This window comes from Pavona decussata, unplaced genomic scaffold (genome assembly GCF_977016875.1).
Source record: "Pavona decussata unplaced genomic scaffold, jaPavDecu1.1 SCAFFOLD_51, whole genome shotgun sequence".
NCBI classification, from domain to species: domain Eukaryota; kingdom Metazoa; phylum Cnidaria; class Anthozoa; order Scleractinia; family Agariciidae; genus Pavona; species Pavona decussata.
Window position 1 is genome coordinate 1,873,285 of NW_028145473.1, and position 23,258 is coordinate 1,896,542.

Below are 23,258 nucleotides of genomic sequence, written 5' to 3' on the forward strand. Positions count from 1 at the left end.
TTTCATGTTGACCAATGGTATTTCTTATGCCCTGAAGTGAAATGATTACTGATATTTACAGTGTATAATTATTTAAATCAACATTTATTTCTTTTAGACTCCTTTCTTTTGGTTGTCAAACAACTGGGAACCAGAGAATGTTGATTATGGTAAGACATTGTGAGGGGAAACAATTCAGAGGTCTTTCATAAAATATGACTTACTGTACTTATAAAATGGCTTAATTTAGTCTTTACTCATAGAGCAACATAAGGCTTAAAGCCCTCAGAAACTTGTGGTCAAATTTTACTGTTCATGAAGTCTTGACATTTTTCAAACTAAGGTAGTTTTCTGTCTCGTAGTCTTGACCTTTTCACTAAGCCATCTTGGAGTCTACTTTTTTCAAGGATTGTAGGATATTTCTTACTCCAAAGTCTCAGTCTTGCCTTTCAAAAAACATCTCTGTCAATCTCACTGTGTTACATTCTTGAATTTATTAATCACCCTCCCGGGCTGATTATTGTATCTGTACCCATTCTCAGGTATCTGTACCCATTCTCAGGTTTAACTAACAGTGTCGTAAATGTAGTGTACTCTTCCTACAGTTCCTGTAGTTTTGATTCGGTTGATTTCCGCATATTGAGCCCAACTGTACAGCTGGACCAGGTACACCATTTTTTAGAACTGCATTTTATAAACTCTTCCTTTTCAATTCTCCTTTTGATTTTCAGCTGTCTATTTGTGTAAAAGAACTATGCAAAATAAATCAAGACTAGAATTAGATGACTATGAAGCGGTAAGTTCTGATTTTGTTGAATACAAGGAAGCTGAAAGGCTGGGGTTTTTCTTCCAGGCTGTTTTGCCCCACCCAAGTCCCCTAATTCTATAAAATGTTGTCATTTTTCGTCTGTGATGAAGGTTGCTCATGACAACGCAATGCAATATTTGAATTGTTAAGTGTTATGTTTATGAATGCCATACTGGTAGTTTTGATATTTTTATTCGTCTCTTCAGGTTGTGTCTTTGAGTGTGTAAGCTCTTCTGGCCATCTGGCATTTTTAACCATTGGCTTAAAATATTTTGAGTAGCCACTGAGCCTGTGCACAATTTAAATATGTATTGGTAGAAATCATTTGCTTCAAAACATGTATACATATCAATATTACCGGGTACATATTTATTGTAAATCATTTGTCTTCAAAACTTGACTATCTGGTTAACTACATTGCATATACGGTCACCTTTCTTTGTCATTTTGTGGTAACTAAAACACTCTCAGTCTCAACTTGATTTGATTGAGTTAAAACTTGTAAGTGGTCACAACAGGCAAGTTGGGCTTGCTCATAAATTTGCATTTGCAAATATCTGGTATAATATAACTATTATTATAAATGATAACAGTCATGTTTAACTTTTGTACAAAACATTTTGTGTTGGCAGGTGTCCAGTCAATCATTACTTTATAATGTAGATCTCTGATCAAAACTAGTTGGAAAAACAGTCACATACTGTATCCTGCTCTAAAGCAAGAAATGTTATTTCTAGTACACAAGAATTTGCTCTGTTTAAAGTTTTTAGTTTTATTTTATTGCAGGAAAATCTAGCCAAGCTACAAAGAACACTGTCACGGAAATGGGAATTTATATTTATGCAAGCAGAAGCACAAGCAAAGTGAGTGATTACTAATCAATCCATTGTACTTTATTGCTGCATTATTATTTTTTTTTTGGTAACTTGGGGTTGTTTCTTTGTAGTCCTAAATTGTTTTACTCAGTGGTCTTGTACTATATCTGATTCAAATGGCACCTTTAATTAGTGAACCATTTGTCTCACAACTTACTTGTTGTGGTCAATACACTTAGCTTTGCTGTAAATTTTAATGTTTCTACTTAGTGTTCTTCTGGTCCTTATCATGCGATGGTGTCAACTGGCTTTGTGTCATCATAAGTAGCGCTGTGTAGCATCAGTAGACTAGATGCTGTTCCCCTAGTGATCTGTTGTGGTACTGGTCAGCTGTTGTGTTGTTTATTGCGTTCGACGAAGGAGGAATTTCGTTTTTGGGTCTTGTGTCTTTCGAGTTGGTGTGCCTGTGTACGGCTATGCAGGATTTTTCGAGATTGCTGTAAGGACACCCAAATGGCCCCCCCGCTTGAGTTTTGCAGGGGCATGTGTCGGCCGGGAAACTGGTGCGAACTTATGACGACATCTGACCTCGTTTTCGGGCTAGAGCCATCCTTTTAGTCTCGTTTTCGTATAAGAGTCGCCCCCTCGTTTTCGCGCCATTGCCTGAATTTGCATACATCGGAAAAGTTTTACATTCAGTGTACGGGATCACATTTCAACTGCAATGTTCATCAATATTCACTGGATGGAAATATCTCTACAGAATCTTTTCCCTTTCTTCCAGAAATCTTTTTTGTGAAAGATTGCATTGAAGAAATTACACGTTTTGTGGCCGCGGTAAAATAATTTTCCGTGGGAAATAAATTCATCGAACACGACAGCGCTGCGCACCTGTTGTACATTTCGTCGTGTCAGAAATAGATTTAGCCTCTGGAACTACGACAAGACCACGCCCATCAAAATCGTTGCTATGTTCAGAAACCTTTTAATCTCTTCGTTTGATGCTACAATACGAGTAAAGAGGGCTTTTCACCCAGCCCAAGGTTCGCGAGGTTTTGCGAGTCACGTATTACGTTAGTATAAAATCAAAATACAAAAATATCTGAAATATACACACATCAGAAACTGACATCAGGCCCCGGTTGTTCAAAGAGCGGATTATTTTATCCAGCGGATAATTCGCTATCCAGCGAATAAAATCTATTGGTTGGAGAACATTTTATCCACTGGATAGAGTTATCCGCTCTTTGAATATAAACCTTGGCCCTGAGATGTCTTTCAAAACTGTATGCAAATTAGTTCGCTTCAGTTCGACATTTTTACGGCTTTATAGACGCGTAAGTTTCGCGGCATTTTGGTAAAATACCTTTTGAGTAGAAGACCAAAATAGTATGCTGGCCTGTAAGTTTCGTTTTTCTCAAAGATTATAAGCGTTATACCGAAAATGATGTGCATCATTTTAAAGTTCGACAGTGTCACGCAACAGGCAGACCGAAAATACTTTCTATTTCTTTTTTAAAAGTTCCACAACGTAGCCGCTGAAATTTTAAACTCAGCTTCGTTTATTGCAAATATTTCACCTTGGTAGTTACACATTACGTACAGATATAAAAGGACGAAAGAGCTACCTAAAAAAAGTCACGCAGCAGGCCGTACAATCGCACAACTTAGGGCTGTCGAACGCACTCTATAATCTTTGATTACTACTAGTATGTATTTATGGCAATCCATGTTTCTAGGGTGTTAATTCCAAATTATCCCTATTGATGTGGTTAGGGTGAAGTCTTTATATGTGAATGGCCTCTTTAACCTTACAGGTGTACATGTACCAATGTGGGTTGTGGTCAATACACTTAACTTTGTCCCAAAGCAGATAGTGTCCAGTTCCTTTAACGTGTTCTGAAACAGCTGAGGTCTGTGTTTTGTGGAAGCTGAGTGTGTGACTCTCTGTTGTGTACCTTAATCGAGCCATGCATCAATCTTCCACTATAGACTTTGCCTCATTCACAGTGAATCTTGTAGACTTTTCCACCTTGTTTTGTTGGTTTCACAATACCCTCAGTCCATCCTTGGTCCAATGATGTAAGCAGGGCTTCTGATAATTTGCGGAAAAAAGTCAAATTTCGCGGCATTTGCAGAGACAAATTTGCGGAAAAAACGGCCAATTTCGCGGGAATTTCATGGGAATTTTCAGGGCAAATTTTACTGAAAAACAAAGAAGAAAGCAAGAAGAAAGATTCCAGAAAAAAATATATATTGGAAGGATGTTAAGTTCAGGGCAAGAAAAAAAAACACAAAGTTTATCCAACACAGTTCTGAAGTACTTGTTTGTACTTGTACTTGTTTTGAAGTACTTTTGTTTGTACTTGTTTCAAGCTACAAGAAAAACATAAGCTTTACCAAAACACTCGGCCGGTTAACCTCCTTTCTCAGCTGCAATTTAGAGCTGAACGCAGCAACGCAATAAATTTCTTCTCTCTCCTCGCTCTCTTGTGTTGCTTTGCAGTTTACAAGGCAAGATTGTTCGTGATCAAAGGTTCAAATCCATTTATGAAATCAAAACGTTGTTGGGCCTTCGATCGTGTCCTGCACGCACGATTAAACATGTGCCTGCATTACTACACACAGCAGTTTCCTTTCCCACTCCGTATAGTGTCAACGAAAAGTCTTTTCATTCTCATTTCTTGTGCCCAGGTTTTCACAACATTAATCTAAGAACGCCTAGTAGTTTTGGTACGTTATGTTTACTTGTGGCAGTGACGAAATTTCAAGATAAATTTGCAAGTTTATGGCAAGTAAACAGCCCCAGTAGCCAAGAAAAGTTTCAAATATGTTGTACCGATATGTATTTGGTAGGATTTCTAGCGAATTTTGCGGTATTACGCGTGTTTTTGTAAATTTCACGGGATTTCGCGGATATACCTGAATTTTGTGGCTCCACGACCGTGTGAAATATCAGAAGCCCTGTCTAAGGGTTTTGTAAGACTTGTAAATAGTCTGTATACCTTGCAGGACCTGCATTGATAGCAGTTTTCTTTATAACTGATGCAGTTATCCTGGGTAAATTTACATGTTATTATTATCATTATTATTATTATTATTATTATTATTATTATTATTATTATTATTTTTATTATTATTATTATTATTTAAAGTGCCTATGAACCGAAAATTGTTTTTATTAAGTTTTAAAGGTTACCTTGAAAAATGCAGGTCACCAAAGTTTGAGAACTCTAGGCTTTAAAATGACGATTTTACAAGCCTTCAAAGTCGTGCTATTTTACCCTAAAAAATGGTCAGGGGAATGGGCCGAGATTTTTCCAAATTCACCAAACCGTGATGTCACTTTGTTGCCAGGGGTTTGTTTGCGTTGTCAAAGTGCCTTGTTGGGAAGTGAGCGAGCTTGGAAGGAAAGATGTCTAGCGATTCAGAAATGAGCGAATTTTCAGATATGTCCGGTAACCCCAAGGACGAAGATGTCGAAGAGGGAAACGATGAAGATTATGATGTAATTTATAGCGAAATCACGCCATATCAAGACGAATCTCTGGCCCAAGTTGACACTGGCGACAAGAACACGGGAGAGGAAATCGAAGTCGACGAAGAATTAGATGAAGATGGCCTTACACCAACATTGCTGGAAGCGCGATATGAGAAAAGAGTTCCTGTAAACATGTATCAAAACAAAAACCTTTCTCCCAACAATATTGGTGACGGCGATCGCAGAGAAGGTCGTGAAACAATGACCATGAGGTGTAAAAACAGAAGCATGAGGCTTGTCTCACCTGTCGTTTACTTCGCTCGCTAAGTTCTTCTTGACCTGGTGGAGTAGTAGTATCCCTCGTTGGGATCGCGTCCTTTTTCAGGCAATACTTTACTTTCATCCCCGCGGCCTCCATGCTGCTTAGAATGGATAAATTGCGTTCATAACACGAATCCTCGAAATGAGCCGAACAGAGTGAAGTGTATTTTGACGTTGGGTTCTTGAAATGATGCCTATGTCTACGGACAAGCTTGACCCATTTGGCCCTCACAGCCGGATCAGCGGGAAATTGGTCCATTCGTATACCCGGGGTAAACGATCTGTTTTGGCAGCTTTGCTGGTTTGGCGTACCAGCAACGCAATACCGCCCTCGCTGCCTCTTTTACTCCATATTGCGGGAACGAATGTGGCAACAAAGTGACGTCAGAGGTTGAGATCACGTGGTATTTTGACTGCGCGATTCAAATACCATTTTTGAGAGTAAAATAGCACGACTTTAAAGGCTTGTAAAATCGTCATTTTTAAGTCTACAGTTCTCAAACTTTGGAAACCTGTATTTTTAAAGGTAAACTTCAAAACTAAATGAAAACAATTTTTGGTTCATAGGCACTTTAAAGGAAAATACAGGGAGATGTAAAGAATCAACCATACACTGTAAGAGGACACAGAAAAAAATCTGAGCCCCAGATGGGATTCGAACCCACGACCCTCCGTGTTCTAGATCAGATGCTCTAACTTCTGAGCTACTGAGGACTCGTTGGCGAGCAAGGGTCATTTTTGTGGGTTGGACTTACAAACTGCATCACGCGGTCACGTAGTCCATCACAAGCAACACATTAAGGCTTAACTGCATCACGCAGTCACATTAATCGCAAGAAATGTCTCGCCCATGAAGGAGCCTCCAACCAACCAACCTAGGTCACTGCATGGTTGATTCTTTACATCTCCCTATATTTTCCTTTATATAATATCATGCAGTGACATAGATTATTATTATTATTATTATTATTATTATTATTATTATTATTATTATAATTATTATTATTATTATTAGCCTCCTCCTTGATACATGTAGATGACAGAAATGTTGTCATTGGCTCAAACCCCATAGGAACGTCCTATAATTATTTATGCTTGTTAATAAGGTCCACTTAAACCTTTGAGCCCAAAGATCAAAATGGACATTCTCCTGACTGTTCTCCATAAGGCACTGATTGGGAGAAGCTGTTTAAGAATCAACATGAAGGCACTTTGCCTTTGGTGATCACTTCGTTTATTTTGACTCATAACCAGAATGTCTGATCAGGCAGCTGAAAATTATAAGTTAAACTCATCATCAATAGATGAGCTTGGGAACAGGTGCCTAAAGGTGGTGGAGCCAGGCTGAAATTTGGCGGCAAGGAGGTATCCATGGCAACCCTGCGAACGGCCACCACCCGGCACCGTCACACTGAATAAATCAGTGGAATACTTACCTAAAACTTACCATAGAGAAGGGAGGGAGGGAGCGGGAGCAAAATCACAGCAGCAGACAAACAGCTAACTGCAGCCGAGCAAATGCAAACAGCGAATGACCTTTGAGCGAGCGAAGCGACGAAAACAACTGCATGAAAGCGTCACAGCGTGTCCCTGCTAGAACTCCTGGGCCGCCCCTGTGACCACTGTGAGGGAAGACTGCTGACCCGCATTGTTTCGAGCTTAACTTAGCCTAAATTTCATTTAGCCACATTTAAACTCATCATCAATAGATGAGCTTGGGAACAGGTGCCTAAAGGTGGTGGAGCCAGGCTGAAATTTGGCGGCAAGGAGGTATCCATGGCAACCCTGCGAACGGCCACCACCCAACCCCTCCTTCATCAGAGGTGCTTGGAAAAGGAGGGACCCGAGAAGCAGGGGGAAATGGGACCTCCTACTCCACACCCACCCAAGCACCAGCGCACAACTGAGCAAGCCTACCCCAAACTTACCACACATATGGAGAACCTTACGGGGGCCAACCCCTATGCTGAGATGGCCAGGCGGCTAAGTCAAATGTTTTGACAGGCTGGCGAGAGCTTCTGACGGGGTACGAATGTAAGACTGATAAGCGCTACTGGTCCAGCGCCCAAGTGCCTGGATCAGATGATCAGGTAGGCCACTACGAGCAGCGACAGTGGCTGCACCGATCCGGAAGCTGTGGCTTGAAAAATTCCCAGAGATGCCCGCTGCCGAGAGTATCTGACGAAGCCAATCAGTCAACCTGGCGCGCGACAGAGGCTGACCATTCTGGAGAAGGAACAAGGGACCAGGTGCATTGCCACGAAGGCCAAGGTACGCCATCATCGCATGGACAGCACATAAAGGGAAACTACCTCTGCCGATATGTATCGCGCACCCCTTGCGAAACGGATCTGTTTTGGAGGCCTTGATTCTCACCCGCATACAAGAAGGCAATGAGGAGGAGTCGACCGCGATATCACGAACTGACAGGTGCAGAGAAGGCGAAAAGCTAGCTACGCTAGGGACGGTGAACTCCGCAGAACGAAGGAAACCGAAGTAAGCCAGGGTGCAAGCAGCCCAGAACATGCAGTGGTCAAACAAGGACATGTCCAGGGCCTTCCAAATGACCATCATGATGCTATCTGTGACCGGGAGGCGCTGTGTCACAGGGGAACCCTGTACCCGTTTAATCCCCCTGAGGACCCGCTGTAGCCGCAAACAGTTCTGCAACGGATCAGGAAATCCTTGCTCGATATGCAGGGAACGAATGGCGGAAAGGTAAACTTTAATGGAGGAGTGCTGTACCGAGTCCGCCAAAAAAGACACAAATAAACACAGTGTCCACTCATTGGCTGGGCAGGGTGAACCATTGGCATGGAGTTTCCCTGCCTGGCAGCAAAAGGTGTAGAACCTCCTTTGACCAGTTGCGTATGTCCGATGAGTCGAGGGAGCCAGGCCGTGCCCAAAAAATTCACAGCACCGTTGCTCTAGCAGACTGAGATCAAGCGGTCGAGGAGAGGCTGAGGAATCTGGCAGGGAGATGGCTGGGCCTCTGGGGCAAGCTGCCTGAACTCCTGCCAACGAAAACGGGAAAGGGCATCAGCAATCTTATTTTGTAGGCCTGGGACATGACATGAAGTAAAGGTAAAGCCGAAACACGCAGCGCAAAGCAAGAGCTCACGAAGGAGATGCATTAAAACTGGGACTTTTGAAGACCTCACACAAAGTATCGCAACCACGGTGGCATTGTCAGAACGGAACAGTACGTGCCTTCTGGTCCATTGAGAACCCCACAGGTGAGTCGCGATCACAACAGGGAAAAGTTCCTTGTAAGCGATGGACTGCTGAACCTGGGGTGTAGCCCATCCGCCATAGAACCACATACCCCGGAAGTAGGCACCAAAGCCAACGGAGCCGGCTGCATCTGAAGTTACCTCAAGATCAGTAGCTGAATCCATGCCAGGATAGAGCCAAAGACGGACGCCGTGCCAAGAGTCTAAGCACTCATGCCACCATTGGAGATCAAGCTGAAATTCCTGATTGAGGCGAATGGGATGGTCACCCCGACGAAAACAGCACAACAAGTTGATCATGCGGCGAATAAATGTTCTCCCAGGCCATACCACCTTGGCCGCGTGATGCAGGTGCCCAATGAGGGATTCCAATTCTCTCCTTCTGCACCAGCGACGAGGACGCCAGGAGCGAATCAGATCCCGAAGAGCGGCGAGCTTATCTGCTGGCAGGCGCGCAACTTGGTGAAGGGAATCCAGCTCAATGCCGAGGACAATTAGAGACGTGGACGGTCCAACGCACTTTTTGGGGTGTAGGGGTAAACCCAACCGCTTGCAAACGGATAAGGCAGTGCTGAGGTTAACAAGGCACTGACTGGAATGTGGAGGACCAGCGGTAATGAAATCGTCCAGGTAGTGTAACAGGTCAGAAACAGGATGACGGTTCAAAAGAATCCATTCGACCATGTCCGCCACGGAATTAAAAATAAACGGAGCCGAGCGGAGGCCAAAGGGAAGAGCAAGGTCCACATAAAGTTGCCCCCGCCATTTCATGCCCAAAAGAAAACGATCGTCAGGATGGACGGCAATGTTCCGGTAGGCAGATTCAACATCAAATTTCGCCATGAGGGCTCCAGGCCCATAGCGCGAAACCATTTGAATGATTTGGTCAACTGTAATGTACTGCAAGGTGAACTCGTCAGGATCGATACCATCGTTAACGCTGGAGCCCCCGGGAGAGGATAAGTCTACGATCAGCCGCCACTTACCCGGTTGGCCCTTCTTAGGAATAACCCCGAAGCTACTGATATGGAGCCTAGAAAGGGGAGGGGAGCTGAAAGGGCCCGCAACCCTGCCCATTGACACTTCAGTAGCCAAGTATTCATCAATGACTTTTGAATGGAGGTAAGCTGATGGCTTGTTTTTCTTGGCCGACCTGAGTTTTTGGGAGGAATGAAAGCCCAGTTTGAAGCCACGCCGAAGACCCTGAAGGACAAAGGAGACCAGCTGCTGGATGGGGTGACCCGCCAATTCCCGAGCGAATTCCTCCACATTGAGAGGGGACACCATGGACACTGGGGGCAAGATGGCCTCGGCTGGGGAGACAAGAGAGAAAAAAAAAAAAAAGAAAAATCGGTACAGGAATGACTCACAACAATAACCATGAAAGCAAAGACTTTATTAATAAGCTATGGAACTACGAGCATCTAAACATAAACCACTACGGCACGAATAAATGTGCGTTGCGTAAACTTAAGTGCCGAGCACACGGGCACTGCAAAGTGACAAAAGCTACCACTGCAGCGCAGGCAATTGGGAAACAAAACAATGTGCAACAAAGGCAAGCGAAATGCCAAATAAGAGCCTACAGTACGCAAGACTAGCCCACGACCAGCCCTGGACCACGTCAGCCAAGCCGGGGGCCCGCCCTAGTCCAGTAAGAAACGTACGCCAGCGAACTAACGAGATGCTAAAGGCAACAGCAGAAACGGGCTGAAAACGGAACTGATAGGCGAAAAACAAAGTCACGTCACAGTTGACGTCAGCAAATCCCTAGGAGCGCTTGGACTTGGCTTGGGATGCAGAGTATGGAGCTGGGGAGGCTGAACGGCGTTTCGACTCACGCGTGGGTCGACTCTCAGGGCGCTCAGAACATGAAGAAGAACGATGCGATCCTGCACAGATGCTGCAGCGGTGAGCAAACCGGCAAGATGAAAATGACGCAGAACAACGCCCAGCGTTCCACGACCTGCAAATGATTTGCGAAGTGGAGGAACCAGAAGGCTCTGTGGCATCGCGAGCGAGCGAGCCCTGTCCGCCACGCACTGATGCCCCCGCAGCATGGAAATTAAAAAGTTGGACATTGATTGAAGACCAATTTGTCAAGTTCACAGCCGCAGCATGCTCATGAAAAGCCTGGTCGTAGGCGAGCCAAACGCGACCGTTGAACTGGCGATAGGTGCGAAGAATCAACAGTTTATATTGTGTAAGGTCCTGCCAGCGATGAGGGAAGTGAGAGGCAACAATCATAGAATAGATTGTGAAGGCTTCGGACCACGTTACAATATCCTCCACCCGACGACGCTGCTTTTTGGTCGAGGGAGTAAACACTAAACGCCCGTCGAGCAGGACTTGGCCCTCCGGTTCCGCCTGAGATATGTTGGCCGACAGCAAATCGCTCAGGTCGACAAACTTGCCTGCCAGAATTTGCCCCACAGTCTTGGCAGGGATCGGGGAAAAACCGGGACCGACGACAAAAGGCTGGTTAAGTATGGGTACTGATGGAAGACTAGACGAGGAGGCGACATTCCCCAATGGGACGGGCCACGAACCGTGAGAGGTACCAGTCGCGGGAGTCGTAATTGAGTTAAGCGGCGCACTAAACGTGGTCACAAAGGAAGGAACTACAAAAGCAGGCCTACCTTGGGACGCTGTGGGAGCAGCAGAGGCAAAAGGAGATGAAAATCCCGCGCCAGAGGCAAACAAGGCCGTCGCACGTGCTCCCAAGTTGGCAGCTTGGGAGGGAACGCCCCCAATTCCGGGAACCGGCAAAGGCAGAGCCGTAGCGGACGAAACAGCGACTCCAGGAACAGTAGCAGGAAGCGACGAGGACGAGGAGCTCTCAGGCAACAGAGCCAGTTTTACGGCATCGACTACAGCCGCCAAAAAGTTCGGATCCACCGCGCTCGCACCACCCAAAGGTGTCACTACCGAAGATGGCGGCGAAGGTGCGCTCGACGTGTACGCCAGAGAGGATGTCGTCGCGGACGACGAAGGCTCTGGAGAAAAGGTCGCACTGGACAAACTGTTGTTCGTGGTCCGAGTAGAAGGCATGACTCCAAGAAAAGACAGAGCGAATAAACGCAGAAGAACGATCGAGCAAAATCACAGCAGCAGACAAACAGCTAACTGCAGCGGAGCAAATGCAAACAGCGAATGACCTTTGAGCGAGCGAAGCGACGAAAACAACTGCATGAAAGCGTCACAGCGTGTCCCTGCTAGAACTCCTGGGCCGCCCCTGTGACCACTGTGAGGGAAGACTGCTGACCCGCATTGTTTCGAGCTTAACTTAGCCTAAATTTCATTTAGCCACATGATACATTTAATGCTGGTCACTGTTGGAACCTAATGAGGTATTATCTTGTCATGTTTTTTTCACTCTGACAGAGTTGATAAGAAGAGAGATAAAATGGAGAGACAAATACTAGACAGTCAAGAAAGAGCATTTTGGAATGTACACAGGCCACCAGTAAGACATCATTACAGTGATTCATTTAGTTTGCATGATATTGAATGGCAAATTCACAAAAGGCATAGTTTATGGTATTAAAATTCCTGCCCAACAAAGAAAAACCACTAGTACAAATTAATTTCTGTGCCACTTTTTGGAAATTGACAAAGTGTGTATGCCACACTTGGTCAGAAAGATTTCTATACCTTGTAACTAAGACAACATGTGTAGTTCCAGAAAAAAGTATTCATACCACCCCCGTGGCAGGGATTTTCTTGGAGACCCTACCCTCTGGATAATACTTTCCTTTAATTGTTTTTGACCTTTGAGGACCCGTATCCCCTGGAATTTACGATCATTTCTTGGAAGGAGGAGGGAAATAGATATTTTCTGAAACTACACAATATTTAAAATTCTTATAAGCTCAGAAACTAAGTTGGCATATTTTCATCCTTTTTGCTTGTTGCCCTGTAATGAAATTGACTTATACACATTCAAGTAATTTACTCAGTTGAGTTTGCGTGTTTGCTGGTAGAGCTGTGCTATACTATATTTTGAAGGAATAAATAAAGTTTGAGATAATTTTTAGATTGACATTGATTTATGCAAGAACTTCCCTCTAATGTGGTTGCTTTGAACATTTGAATAGAAAAGTTTTGCCATTGTGACAGGCTGTAAAATGTGTTTTCTTGAACTTGTGCTGGCCATGCCTACTAAATCCATTGTTGTTTATTTTTTAGCCAGGTTGTGTGTCTGTAACTGAAATAGACATTAAAAAAGCCTGCAAAGCAGTTGATGCATCACCCACTAGTAAAAGAAAGGTAACCATTGGAATTATTGTGTTGATGAGATCCAGAAAAACATCCAACCCCTCCCAGAGGAGGTGTTTTGGGGTTTGAGCCCTCCCTACCCTTAGAATTTCCATGGTGGCAGAGGGGGTGGGTGTGTTTATGGGCATTTTCTGAAACAGCCAATTTTGAAGACATTCTGGAAGTTATTTGCTTGTATTTGCAATGATGATGTGATTTACATTTATTCAAGCTTGAATCTTTATTTTTTTTACCATGTTTGTCTTCTGTTAGTGCCTGATAGTATTTATTTATGATAACAAATAGTGAGTTATCGTATTTTGATAAGCAATAGACCTTTTTGCAGCAAACATGCAAGGCACCGAAAAACCAGCAGCCGTTGTCAAATAACTTAAGATACCTGGTAAAGCATTTTTGTTAGACTGCAAGCAGTCCCTTTCTGGATAGTCGAGAGGTTGCGCGAAATAGCCGAGCGCGAAAAAACTGGAGCAAACGAGCGGAGGGGGGCTTGGGGAAAGGCGTGAAAAAGGGGAAAGGAAAAGAAAGGGACTGCGCTCTTAGCTGTAACAGATGCGTTCAGGGTAACTCCGCCCACAATTCGTTAAACCCATTAAAAATCCAAAATCCAATTAACTGAATAACAACTCCGCATTGTTATTCAATCACCAGAATATAGGAGCGAAGAGGAAGAATCGCCGAGCTTGGGCATTGATCCAAGCATCTCTGAAAAGCCAAAATCGCTAGAAGTTGTGGTGCATTTGAATTTTTCTTCGAGGCCCAGAGTGAAAGAAATCGACCACACAAACGCCCGAAGTGTAATTAAGAACGTGGTACAGGACAATTGGAAAGCTGTTGTTAATATCATATGTAAGCATCCTGCGGTGAAATCTGCCGACAAAGCTTGTTCCGCGAATGCGAAAATTACATTTTACTAGTTGGCACCAATGTCTTTTAATAATTTTGTGATCTTGTCGAAAGCAACTGCTTTTAAACCAAAGTCATTTGACTGCAACTGGTCTTCGATAACACTGCGAAGCGGAACAACAACCTCGATCGAAGCCGTGATGGCAAAGTTTTTCGCTATTACAAAGCTTTGATATGTAATGGATTTCCCGAAACCAGTGGGAAGAACGGCTATTACATCTTTTCCCGACAAGAGCGCTTCTACTGCTAGCTTCTGTCCCTCTTTGAGAACTAAGCCGCCGACTTGATCGCTTAAATTTACCAAGACATCGCTGCTACTCTCTTTCACGACTGAAACCATTTTCCTAGTGATCTGAAGTGTTGACATCAAACGTGTGAAGAAGTTAATTACACATCAAACTTGTTTGACAGCAGCTATTGTTTATAGACCAATCGGAATTTTCCGTTGCTGGAGCGACGGGAAATTCGAACGCGTTTGTTACAGTTAGCAGCGCAGTCCCTTTCTTTTCCTTCTCTCCCCCAGTCTCTTTTCGTTTATTTCTCCTCGCTCCAGTCTCGCTGCGCTGTGAGCGCACCATCTCGACTGACCAGAAAGGGACTGCTTGCAGTCTACATTTTTGTAGCAAAACTTCAAGAAATACATGTATATCCCACGATTTAACAGCATCAGGCATGGGAAGCACTCATTGAAGTTCTTCGGACCAGGACTTTGGTCCAAACTTAGCCCAGGAGACAGAGAGAGACAGACGTTAGTGGCCTTCATGGCCAATATTAGGAAAAGAGATCTCACTAGCTTGGCGGAGAATGGCTTTTGTAACAGCAACTGCCCCGCGTGTAGTTGCTAGGTTTTAGATGCCTGTAGATTGTAAATTTTATAGATACAGATTTGAATTAAGTCAGTATTAATTACTGGATATGTATTTTATTATTGTATAATTATAGTTATTGTAGCCTAGGATTTTATTGTTGCAAATTTTAAGGATTGTTGTATGTTTTAATTAGGATAGTGTCCCCGATTAATAAGCCAATTATAGGCTAGCTAGAAGATTGACACCATAATTATTATAAAGACAGTATATCAACATCTGAATGCCAGATGTAAAATAAAAAACACACGAGGAGCTAGGCGGAAACCCGTGGCTAGCCCTGCATCTAAATTTACAGTAAAATCATGTGATAACCAAAGAAAATCAATTGAAAAATATTTCTAAAAAAAAACTTAAATTTTAAAAATCTTAAAATAGTCTACGCTTAATCTAGCTATTAGGTGGATGCAACAGGAGTTTGAAAGTTCTGGCAATGTTCAGGCTACTACTTCAAATTATTACTTCTTCAAATTAATTACTAGTTCAGATTATTATTATTATTATTATTATTATTATTATTATTATTATTATTATTATTATTATTATTATTATTATTATTATTATTATTATTATTATTATTATTATTGCTGGACCAAACCTTGAGTGCCTATCATCATTGGTTACATCTGTCCCTAGAGGTTTTGTTTTCTTTATCACAGACAAATTTTAGAAAGACAGTTAAACATTTTCTAGTTCAGCTAAATCATACCGATTTAAAGATGATTATATTTTACATTATTAGTGTGTTTAGTTTCCACTTCATATTTTGTTCAGATTTTACAATGCAACGAACACAACCGGGACCACCCACTGATTGATCAGCCAATCACAGGTCACACTTACAACAAAGGAGTCTGGCTTTGGTAGTTTGTAAACCAATCAAAATGAGAAAATTTCTTTAAATTTCAAACTATTGGCTTTTTTTTTTTTTCGGTGAGCCCGGTTGAGTTCATCGCACTGTAACTGTCATAGAAAGTGTGACAATTGATTTCATGTATTTGTTGATATAAATGCTGTGCTTTGTTTTGAATTGTTTTCCCGATTTACTAATTGACAGATTGTACTGTGATTCTGTAAATAAAACTTTGTTGTCATTGTTGTTGTGCTGATTTGCTACCCCTCTGTTACAGGTCAACTTTTGGAATGAGGAATCTCCATTATCTTCGTCATCAATAACTGCTTTGGATGGCGTCAAGAAGGAGGTAAACTTGTTGTAATGGCTGTTGTCTATTTTCTTCCCTGACCCCTCAAAACTCAAACAAACTACCAAGTATCTGCTGATCTAGGAGCGGATTGAGAATAACCTTTCCTCCACAAGCCTTGCTTATTGGGACAAGAAAATCTCCATACCTCCCTCCCAGCCTCCTCCAATGGAAGGATTTTTGGTTTGAACCTGTAACTCCTGTCACACAGTTTGTTATCCACAACTGCTTATTCTCATTAAAGGGGCTATGCACCCTTCCTCACATGCTAAATACTCACAGATCACCATGAGGGGGATTACTAGAACTTAATTATTGAAGGAGGAACAAGCCTTGGTAAGTTTCAGCGATTTTTGCATGACACAACGACAGGACTTGTCTTTGATGGCCAGTTTTTTCAAGTTGCAATACTTTTCCATCTGGTCCCTCCGTGGCCAAAGACACTTTGGTTTGAGTGCACTACAATAACAACTTTTCACAAAACTAGATGGTTATCTTTAGGTTTGCATTGGTGCAAGGTTACTGTCACTTTTGAGTTTTCGAAGTGTCCCCCCAAAAATTGGCATAGCCCCTTTAATATATCATTTTGCATGGTTTGGCTTGGAACTGTGATAGAGTTTACAAAATACAAATTAAAGCAAAGTAAACCCATTGAGTTTGCAACACATTGTTGGATGTTGTTTCATTTTTTTTTTTTTTTTTTTGCCTTTTAGGTAAAAGAATTAAGAGAGCAGCTCCATAGAAGACGAATGAAGACTTCGCAGGCTTCAGAGAGGTAGGCAACAACATGCTCTATTATACGAAATTAACGGTTCATTCAATAAAAAATCCGCGTAAATTTTATACTTGCTAATTACTTGTAGTTCCTGTTCTCATCAACATTCATTTCAACGTTTTCTAGACAAAAATGCGTTTGGAGTCATCAATGATTTTTGCCGTGACTAAAAGCGACGTTTGGAAATTTTACTTTCCCCTTCGCTTCAATTTTTTTTGTGTATTTGCACTTTTGAATATTATGTTTGTCGTCAAAGTTAAGTCGCACTACAGCCTGTATGAGCCTACGCGGCTCTCAGGGTCGAAGCTTTACCCGGTTTCTGCAGCATAAAGCAATTGGATAGGATGCTTGTCCATCACAGGGTAACGCCCAACAATATATCGCCGGTACCCACTTTTATACCTGGGTGAGAAGAGACAATATGGAGAAAAGTTTTCTTGTCGAAGGAAACACGCAACAATGCAGAAATCAATCTAACCTCTGACCACCGACCAAATGTCTGACTGAGAATCAAACAGGCTAACCACCACATCACAGGGCCTGTTGCTCTCCAAATAGCTTACAGAGGATGTGGGTACAAGTGGAAAAGATTCCAGTGTTGGCTCAAACATAATATTTCTGTTTTCTCTTTGCAGTTTAATACAAAGATGTGACCAGTATGCAGAGTACGATGCATTCATTTGGTCTCCAGAGCCTTCAAATCCATGGATTACAGATGATATTACTCTTTGGGAACAAGATAAGAGCTTGTACGTTGTTTTGCCTACGTTTCATCCACAGACTCAAAATGTAGAGCCAAGTGAACAGCACCACAGGAGAACAATACACCTACCACTTTGGATTTCATTGGACCCGAAGACTGAAATTAAGAACCACCTTGTACAGCATAATAAACAGCACCACAGGAAAGTACTGCTCAGTAGCTTTCATTTGAATGGCCACACTTTAGGATTTCATCCACAGACTCAAGAGTTAGAACCAGTTTGTACAACATGATAAACAGCACCACAGGAAAGCACTGCTTGATAGCTTTCATTTAAATGGTCAAACTTTAGGACTGTATCCACAGATTCAAGAGTTAGAACCACCTTGTAAAGCGTAAACAGCACCACAGAGAAACAATGCTTAGCTTTCATTCGAATGGTCACTTAATGATTTCATCCACGGACTCCAAAGGAGAACCGCCTTGTACAACATAACTTAGAGCTTAGGAAAGCGCTCCGCAATAGGCACAACATTTAGAACCACCTTGTAAAGGACAACAAACTGTGTCCCGGAAGAATGCTGCTCAGTAGTTTTCATCTGAGTTATTTACACTTACGGATTTTATCCAGACTCAAATTAGAAGCACCTTGCACTGGGCAGATTTCACCCACCGATACAAGGGAACTTAAGCAGCGCCTACGGCAACGCCAACGAAAGTGTCACTTGAAAATGTAACTCCACGCAATTTCAACTACGTAACGATTATTCCAACAAGTTCAAATTGTACAATGTGACCGAACAATCCAAGAACAAAATTTGTAGGAACGGCGTTCAAAATAAGAAAGAAAAGGAAAAAAATTACGGTTCTGAGCTCACGTTCTCCAGATAACCTTAAATTTGCTCATTTCACGTTGTTGTTTTGCAGAGAACGGCAAAAAAATTGACCAAAATTTAAAACGCACGTGCAGGGCGATTGCTTTTCCTCATTCAACCTATTGTTTTGCGGCGTTGCCGTTGTCGTCGTCTTTTTTCCTACAGAGGTAGCAGCAGAGGAAAATGGTGAAAAATCGCTTTGGAAATCCTCTCATCTTCAAACAAAAGTTGAATAGTTGTAACTTGTTTGTGATGTTACATGTTTCACAAGAGATTCTTGTTTTCCCTTCCAGACATTACGTACCTCCGCGGCGCGTCAAACAATGGGGATTTTCTTTATCGGAACTTCTTGCCGATCCTTTGGGGAGAAGGCACTTCACGAGATTTTTAGAGAAGGAAATTAGTGCTGAAAATCTAGGGTGAGAAATGTATTTGTGTTGAATAACAGTATTTAATATGTGCCCTCAATACTGCGGCTTTAAAGGGGAATTGGGGATTTGTTGTCACTTCAAAACTTCAAAACGTTTTTCTATTAACAGAAAGCTATAAAATAGTGGTTCAGTTTCGTTACAACTTACCATCCCGGTGCTAGTGTACTAAAACTGCCAATGAGCGCCTCTGACCGCAGATAGTCTGGGTTTACTGTTAGAATTAGAACCCACCATTTCTAAACGAACTGTATGGGTGTATCATGCACTTTGTAAGTTTTAAGTTCAAACCCGTTTTGTTCTTTCAGATTCTGGTTAGCTTGCGAGCAGCTCAAAGCAACGCCCGTACGTAATGTGCCGAGTAAAGCTCAGGAAATATTTAAGTAAGTCTCATCTTAAACGAGCTCTACACTACATTAGAATACAGTTCTACGTCTTCTGTTAAAATGGTCAGTACTTAGGATTTTCTTTAAAGACAGAAAGGCGATTACTCAAACATACGTCTACGAAGGAAGGCTTTGTTTGAGGTAAATCGAGTTTAATGTTGGGAATATATTTGGAAGAGCCACAGAATACAACAGCCTCGTGTCAAAGCTCAAAGGAGAGTTCCAAATGATTATAGGTAGTCATGCTGTACCTGCCTACGACTGGTTTCGACCACCTTTCTCAAACTCTGTAATTATAAGCGTAGTTTAAAAAGTCGGCCACCCAACGAGAACATGTAAAACACTTTAAACGTTCTTTCCTGTGTTTCCATGTCCGTTCGGAGGCCTTTTAAAGGAATATGTGGGGAAGCTAACACAGTTTGATCTGTTGGGATGTTTAGCTGATAATGTAAGTCGCGGAAGGTTTTGGGGGACGGAATCTTATTCCCCGAATTTACGCAGGTTGTTGCCTTTACGAAAATGCTAGCTGATCTTACTTCGAATTTCCCTCTCCAAAAGCGAAAGGAATTAGTTTTTCAGTGTTACGAAATTTTGAGTTGGCATTTTTGCCGATGAAAACTTTAGATTTTCTTTCAAATCCGAATTTCTGAGGGGATTAAAGCCTTCCAAACAGATATCCACCGAATTGAACCATTGGAGTACCCTGAATACATTTGTTTACTGTTTAAAAGGTGAATTGGGAGGGGGAGGGGAAAGTACATGTAAGCATACCCCCTCCCCCCCCCCCCCCCCCCCCTGAAAGAGTAGGTGCTTCACGCCTATTTCCTGTGCTGGTGGGTATGGTTAGTAAGAACAGAAACGTGTCTTCTCTTCATTGTAGCTAGTTTGACGTTACTCTCTGCCTTTTAGCAGTAATCATTGTGCAGAAAGGAGAACTTTAAAACTTAGTTTTTATCCTTTGATCGAAATTTCTCGTATTTTTTAGTGAATACTTATCTGAAAGTGCAACGTCTCCAATTAACGTGGACTGCAAGACTAGAGAAGAAGTGGAATTAAATCTGAAACATCCGGGGCGATATATGTTTGACGCCGCTCAGGTACGCCACCAAACAAGAATGAAACAATTCCTGTTAACTGTAACTATGCTGTTGTGTAAAAGAGCCGGTTGACGAGAATAGTTAGTTTTCGTCCCTCTTAGGTACACACTTGAGAAACAGCTTTTGATTGGTCAAGCATGGAATCATCTATAACTTGATTGGTTCATAAAATAAACTGTTCAAATAATTTCCCGCCAGCTGGTGGCGAGTGCAATTGACGCATTGTTTTCACTGTGTTGTGATTGGTTTGAAATGGTAGGCCGCCCGGCGTTTCCCGCTGCTTGATAGTGGACGGTTAGAATGAATAATTATTTGATTGGGTCTTTTAAACTGGCTGAACGTTGATTGATTTTAATTTTGGTGCTAGTATGGTGTACAGTTATTTAGTGTGTTTATCTTAATTACAGTGTTTACATGTGTACTTTGCCGTTTTAACCCTTAAAAAGTTAATCAAAACCGGTCTGTTTTTGTTGGGTTTTTTTCCCTCACATTTCGTTTAAATGGAGTTACAACAACTTCTGAAAATGAACTGCTTCTTTTGCAGTAAGGCGTCGCTGAGAAATCTTTCCTTCGTTTAAGTTGTGTATTTCTTTACTGATAATTAATTTTGGTTGATTGTTAGGATCACATTTTTCAGTTGATGAAGTCAGACAGCTATCGACGTTTCATCCGCTGTGATCAGTATAAAGAACTTCTGAAAGCTCCTGCGAATAAACAGAAAAGGTTGGTTTCTAATGAGAATTAAAGAAGCTTTGCTAAATTTTGAGTGACCTTGTATACAGCTTGTTTCCTCATCAGCGCTGAAGACTGCCAACAATAGGGAGCTTCAGCAACGACGACGGCAACGAAAACGTCACCTGAAAATATATCTTTATTTCCTTTGTGCTACTTCGCGATTATTTCAAAATTGGTAGGAGTTAAGAAAGAAAATGAAAAATTTACCGTCGTGCGTTCACGTTCTCCACAAAACCTTAAATGTGGTCATTTCACGTTGTTAGGGAGTTTAAGAAACGAGGACGGCAACGGTAATGAGAACGCCACAAAACAATGGGCTTAATGAGCAAAAACAATCGCTTTGCACGTGCGTTTTACATTTTGGTACATTTCTTTGCCGTCCTCTGCAAAACAACAATGTGAATTGACCAAATTTTAGGTTTTCTCGAGAACGGGAACGTATGACGCAAAATCTTCTTTATTTTTCCTTACTTTGACGTCGTTCATACTAATTTAGTTCCTGGAGAGTTCACCAGCATTTTCCAAGTTAAACAAATTTAAATGATTGCGCAAGAGTTACAAAAACGAGAAGTTATATTTTTAAATGACGTTCTCGTTACCGTTGCCGTCCTCGTTTCTTAAACTCCCTGTTGTTTGCAAAGGACGGCAAAGAAATGTACCAAAATGTAAAACGCCCGTGCAGAGCGATTGTTTTTGCTCATTAAACCTATTTTGCGGCGTTATCGTTGCCGTCGCCGTTGTTGTTGCTTAAGCTCCCTAATATTGCTGTTATAGACCTTTATCACAGTAATTTGAAATCTTGATGCAGGTCAGATAACGAAGAAACACTGACGCTGCAAGAAAGAGCAGCTTAAGGACGGTGCCTTCTAATACAGAGGTATTTTTGCGCGTTTTATGACTGTGGGAAAAGCAGATCTTAGCGAGGGCTATTGGAATCCAAAAAGAAAACTGGGGGGTAACCACACATTTTTTTAGAGATAATTAAGACACAATAATTCTAAAAAGTGCTAAAATAGAAAGCAATGTATAGCATTTTTTCCCAAATTGAAGGTTAATTATCTCTGAAAAATGCATGGTTACCCCCAATTTTCTTTCTGAATACCAAGAGCAATTGCTAAGTTCTGCTTTCTCCGTATAGTTTTAAACCGCTCAAAAATATCCTGTATTAGTAGGCACCATCCATAGGAAACACGAGTATCTAGAGATGCGCAGAACGTAAGCGCAGTAATAAAAGTAGGCACCGTCCTTAAAATTAGTAAAATTAGTAAAAAAAAAAAAGTTTTAGAGGGGTGTCTTTTGAAACAACGAAGATGTAGTTCCGTAAATTCAGGAATTGTTGCAGTCGTTTGTGTAAAGACGGACAAAAGTTGTCCGTTTCCATACAAACGTCTATAAATTTTTCAGACTTTTTTTTTTCGACACTTTATCTTCGCTATTTTAAAAGACGAGACTTTCAAACTTGTCCTTTCTACTCATTTTAAGCTGCTCTTCCCGGCAGTGTCAATCTACCCTTCTGAAAGAGATGGCAAATGGTACCTTTACCCATGATTCTTAGCGTACGAAAATCTTAAAAACGCTCATAAAAAATTACAGAAAAGTTCTTAAAACTTTAGACCTAGCATACACAATGTTGTTAGCACAGGGAGGAATTTCGCGAAAATATGGCTTTCTATGTGCCTATTGGCTGTGTTAGGTTCGGAAGGTATTGTGGTGAAATGTACAGCCGCCATCTTTTCCCGGCTTACATCAAAATTTCAAATTACGGTGAGAGAAAGGAGAATTACATCCATCACTTGCCCACGATTACCACTGAATACGCATTTGCTAACACATGCCACATGCATCCGGGAGGGCATACAGTAAAAACCCGCAACTAAGAACCTAAAAATTATGAACCTGTTAGCCTAAAATTTGGATTTTATACCCCCTATAAACAAGAACCTATTTAGCGTAAGTAGCCTAAAATTGTGTTAACTACCATTTATATAAGAACCTGTTTAGGCTACTTCCCAAAAGTGTAGGTTCTTAGTTGCAGGTTTTTACTGTACCCCACCAAAACGACCGAGGGGTACCCCCAAGTAAATTCTGATTGCTCAGTTTATTTTTGTGGCTACTGTGGAAACCTAGTTTCAGTGCTAATCGATTGTTAAGGATAATGACTCTGCGTGCTGTTTACTTCGTAAAATCGTCTGAATTGGCAGTAGAACATTTTCTCTAGAAACTAACCTGTGGAAGCATGTGAAAAGTCGTGGGTAGCCCTTTAACCCCTTATACATGTACCAAAGAACAAATTCTCCTATCTTGTCCCCATGTTTTTCTTATGAATGTACTGGGGAGAAGTTATTAAGATATCAAGAAAGTTCATCTTGGGGG

The 23,258-nt window shown here is 41.9% G+C and overlaps 1 protein-coding gene across 1 annotated transcript in view; it reads left to right on the forward strand.

Annotated features, from left to right (window-relative positions):
* The window catches only part of LOC146481031 (regulator of G-protein signaling 7-like), a 36,749-nt gene that overhangs the window by 11,330 nt on the left and 2,161 nt on the right, over positions 1-23,258 (forward strand). The window contains exons 5-16 of the mRNA XM_085108748.1: positions 98-149; positions 711-775; positions 1,574-1,650; positions 12,022-12,103; positions 12,826-12,906; positions 15,815-15,886; positions 16,600-16,661; positions 17,297-17,410; positions 18,533-18,658; positions 18,976-19,050; positions 20,039-20,150; positions 20,773-20,873. Coding sequence (XP_084964874.1) covers positions 98-149; positions 711-775; positions 1,574-1,650; positions 12,022-12,103; positions 12,826-12,906; positions 15,815-15,886; positions 16,600-16,661; positions 17,297-17,410; positions 18,533-18,658; positions 18,976-19,050; positions 20,039-20,150; positions 20,773-20,873 — 1,019 coding nt within the window. The remainder of the gene's footprint in view (positions 1-97; positions 150-710; positions 776-1,573; positions 1,651-12,021; positions 12,104-12,825; positions 12,907-15,814; positions 15,887-16,599; positions 16,662-17,296; positions 17,411-18,532; positions 18,659-18,975; positions 19,051-20,038; positions 20,151-20,772; positions 20,874-23,258) is intronic.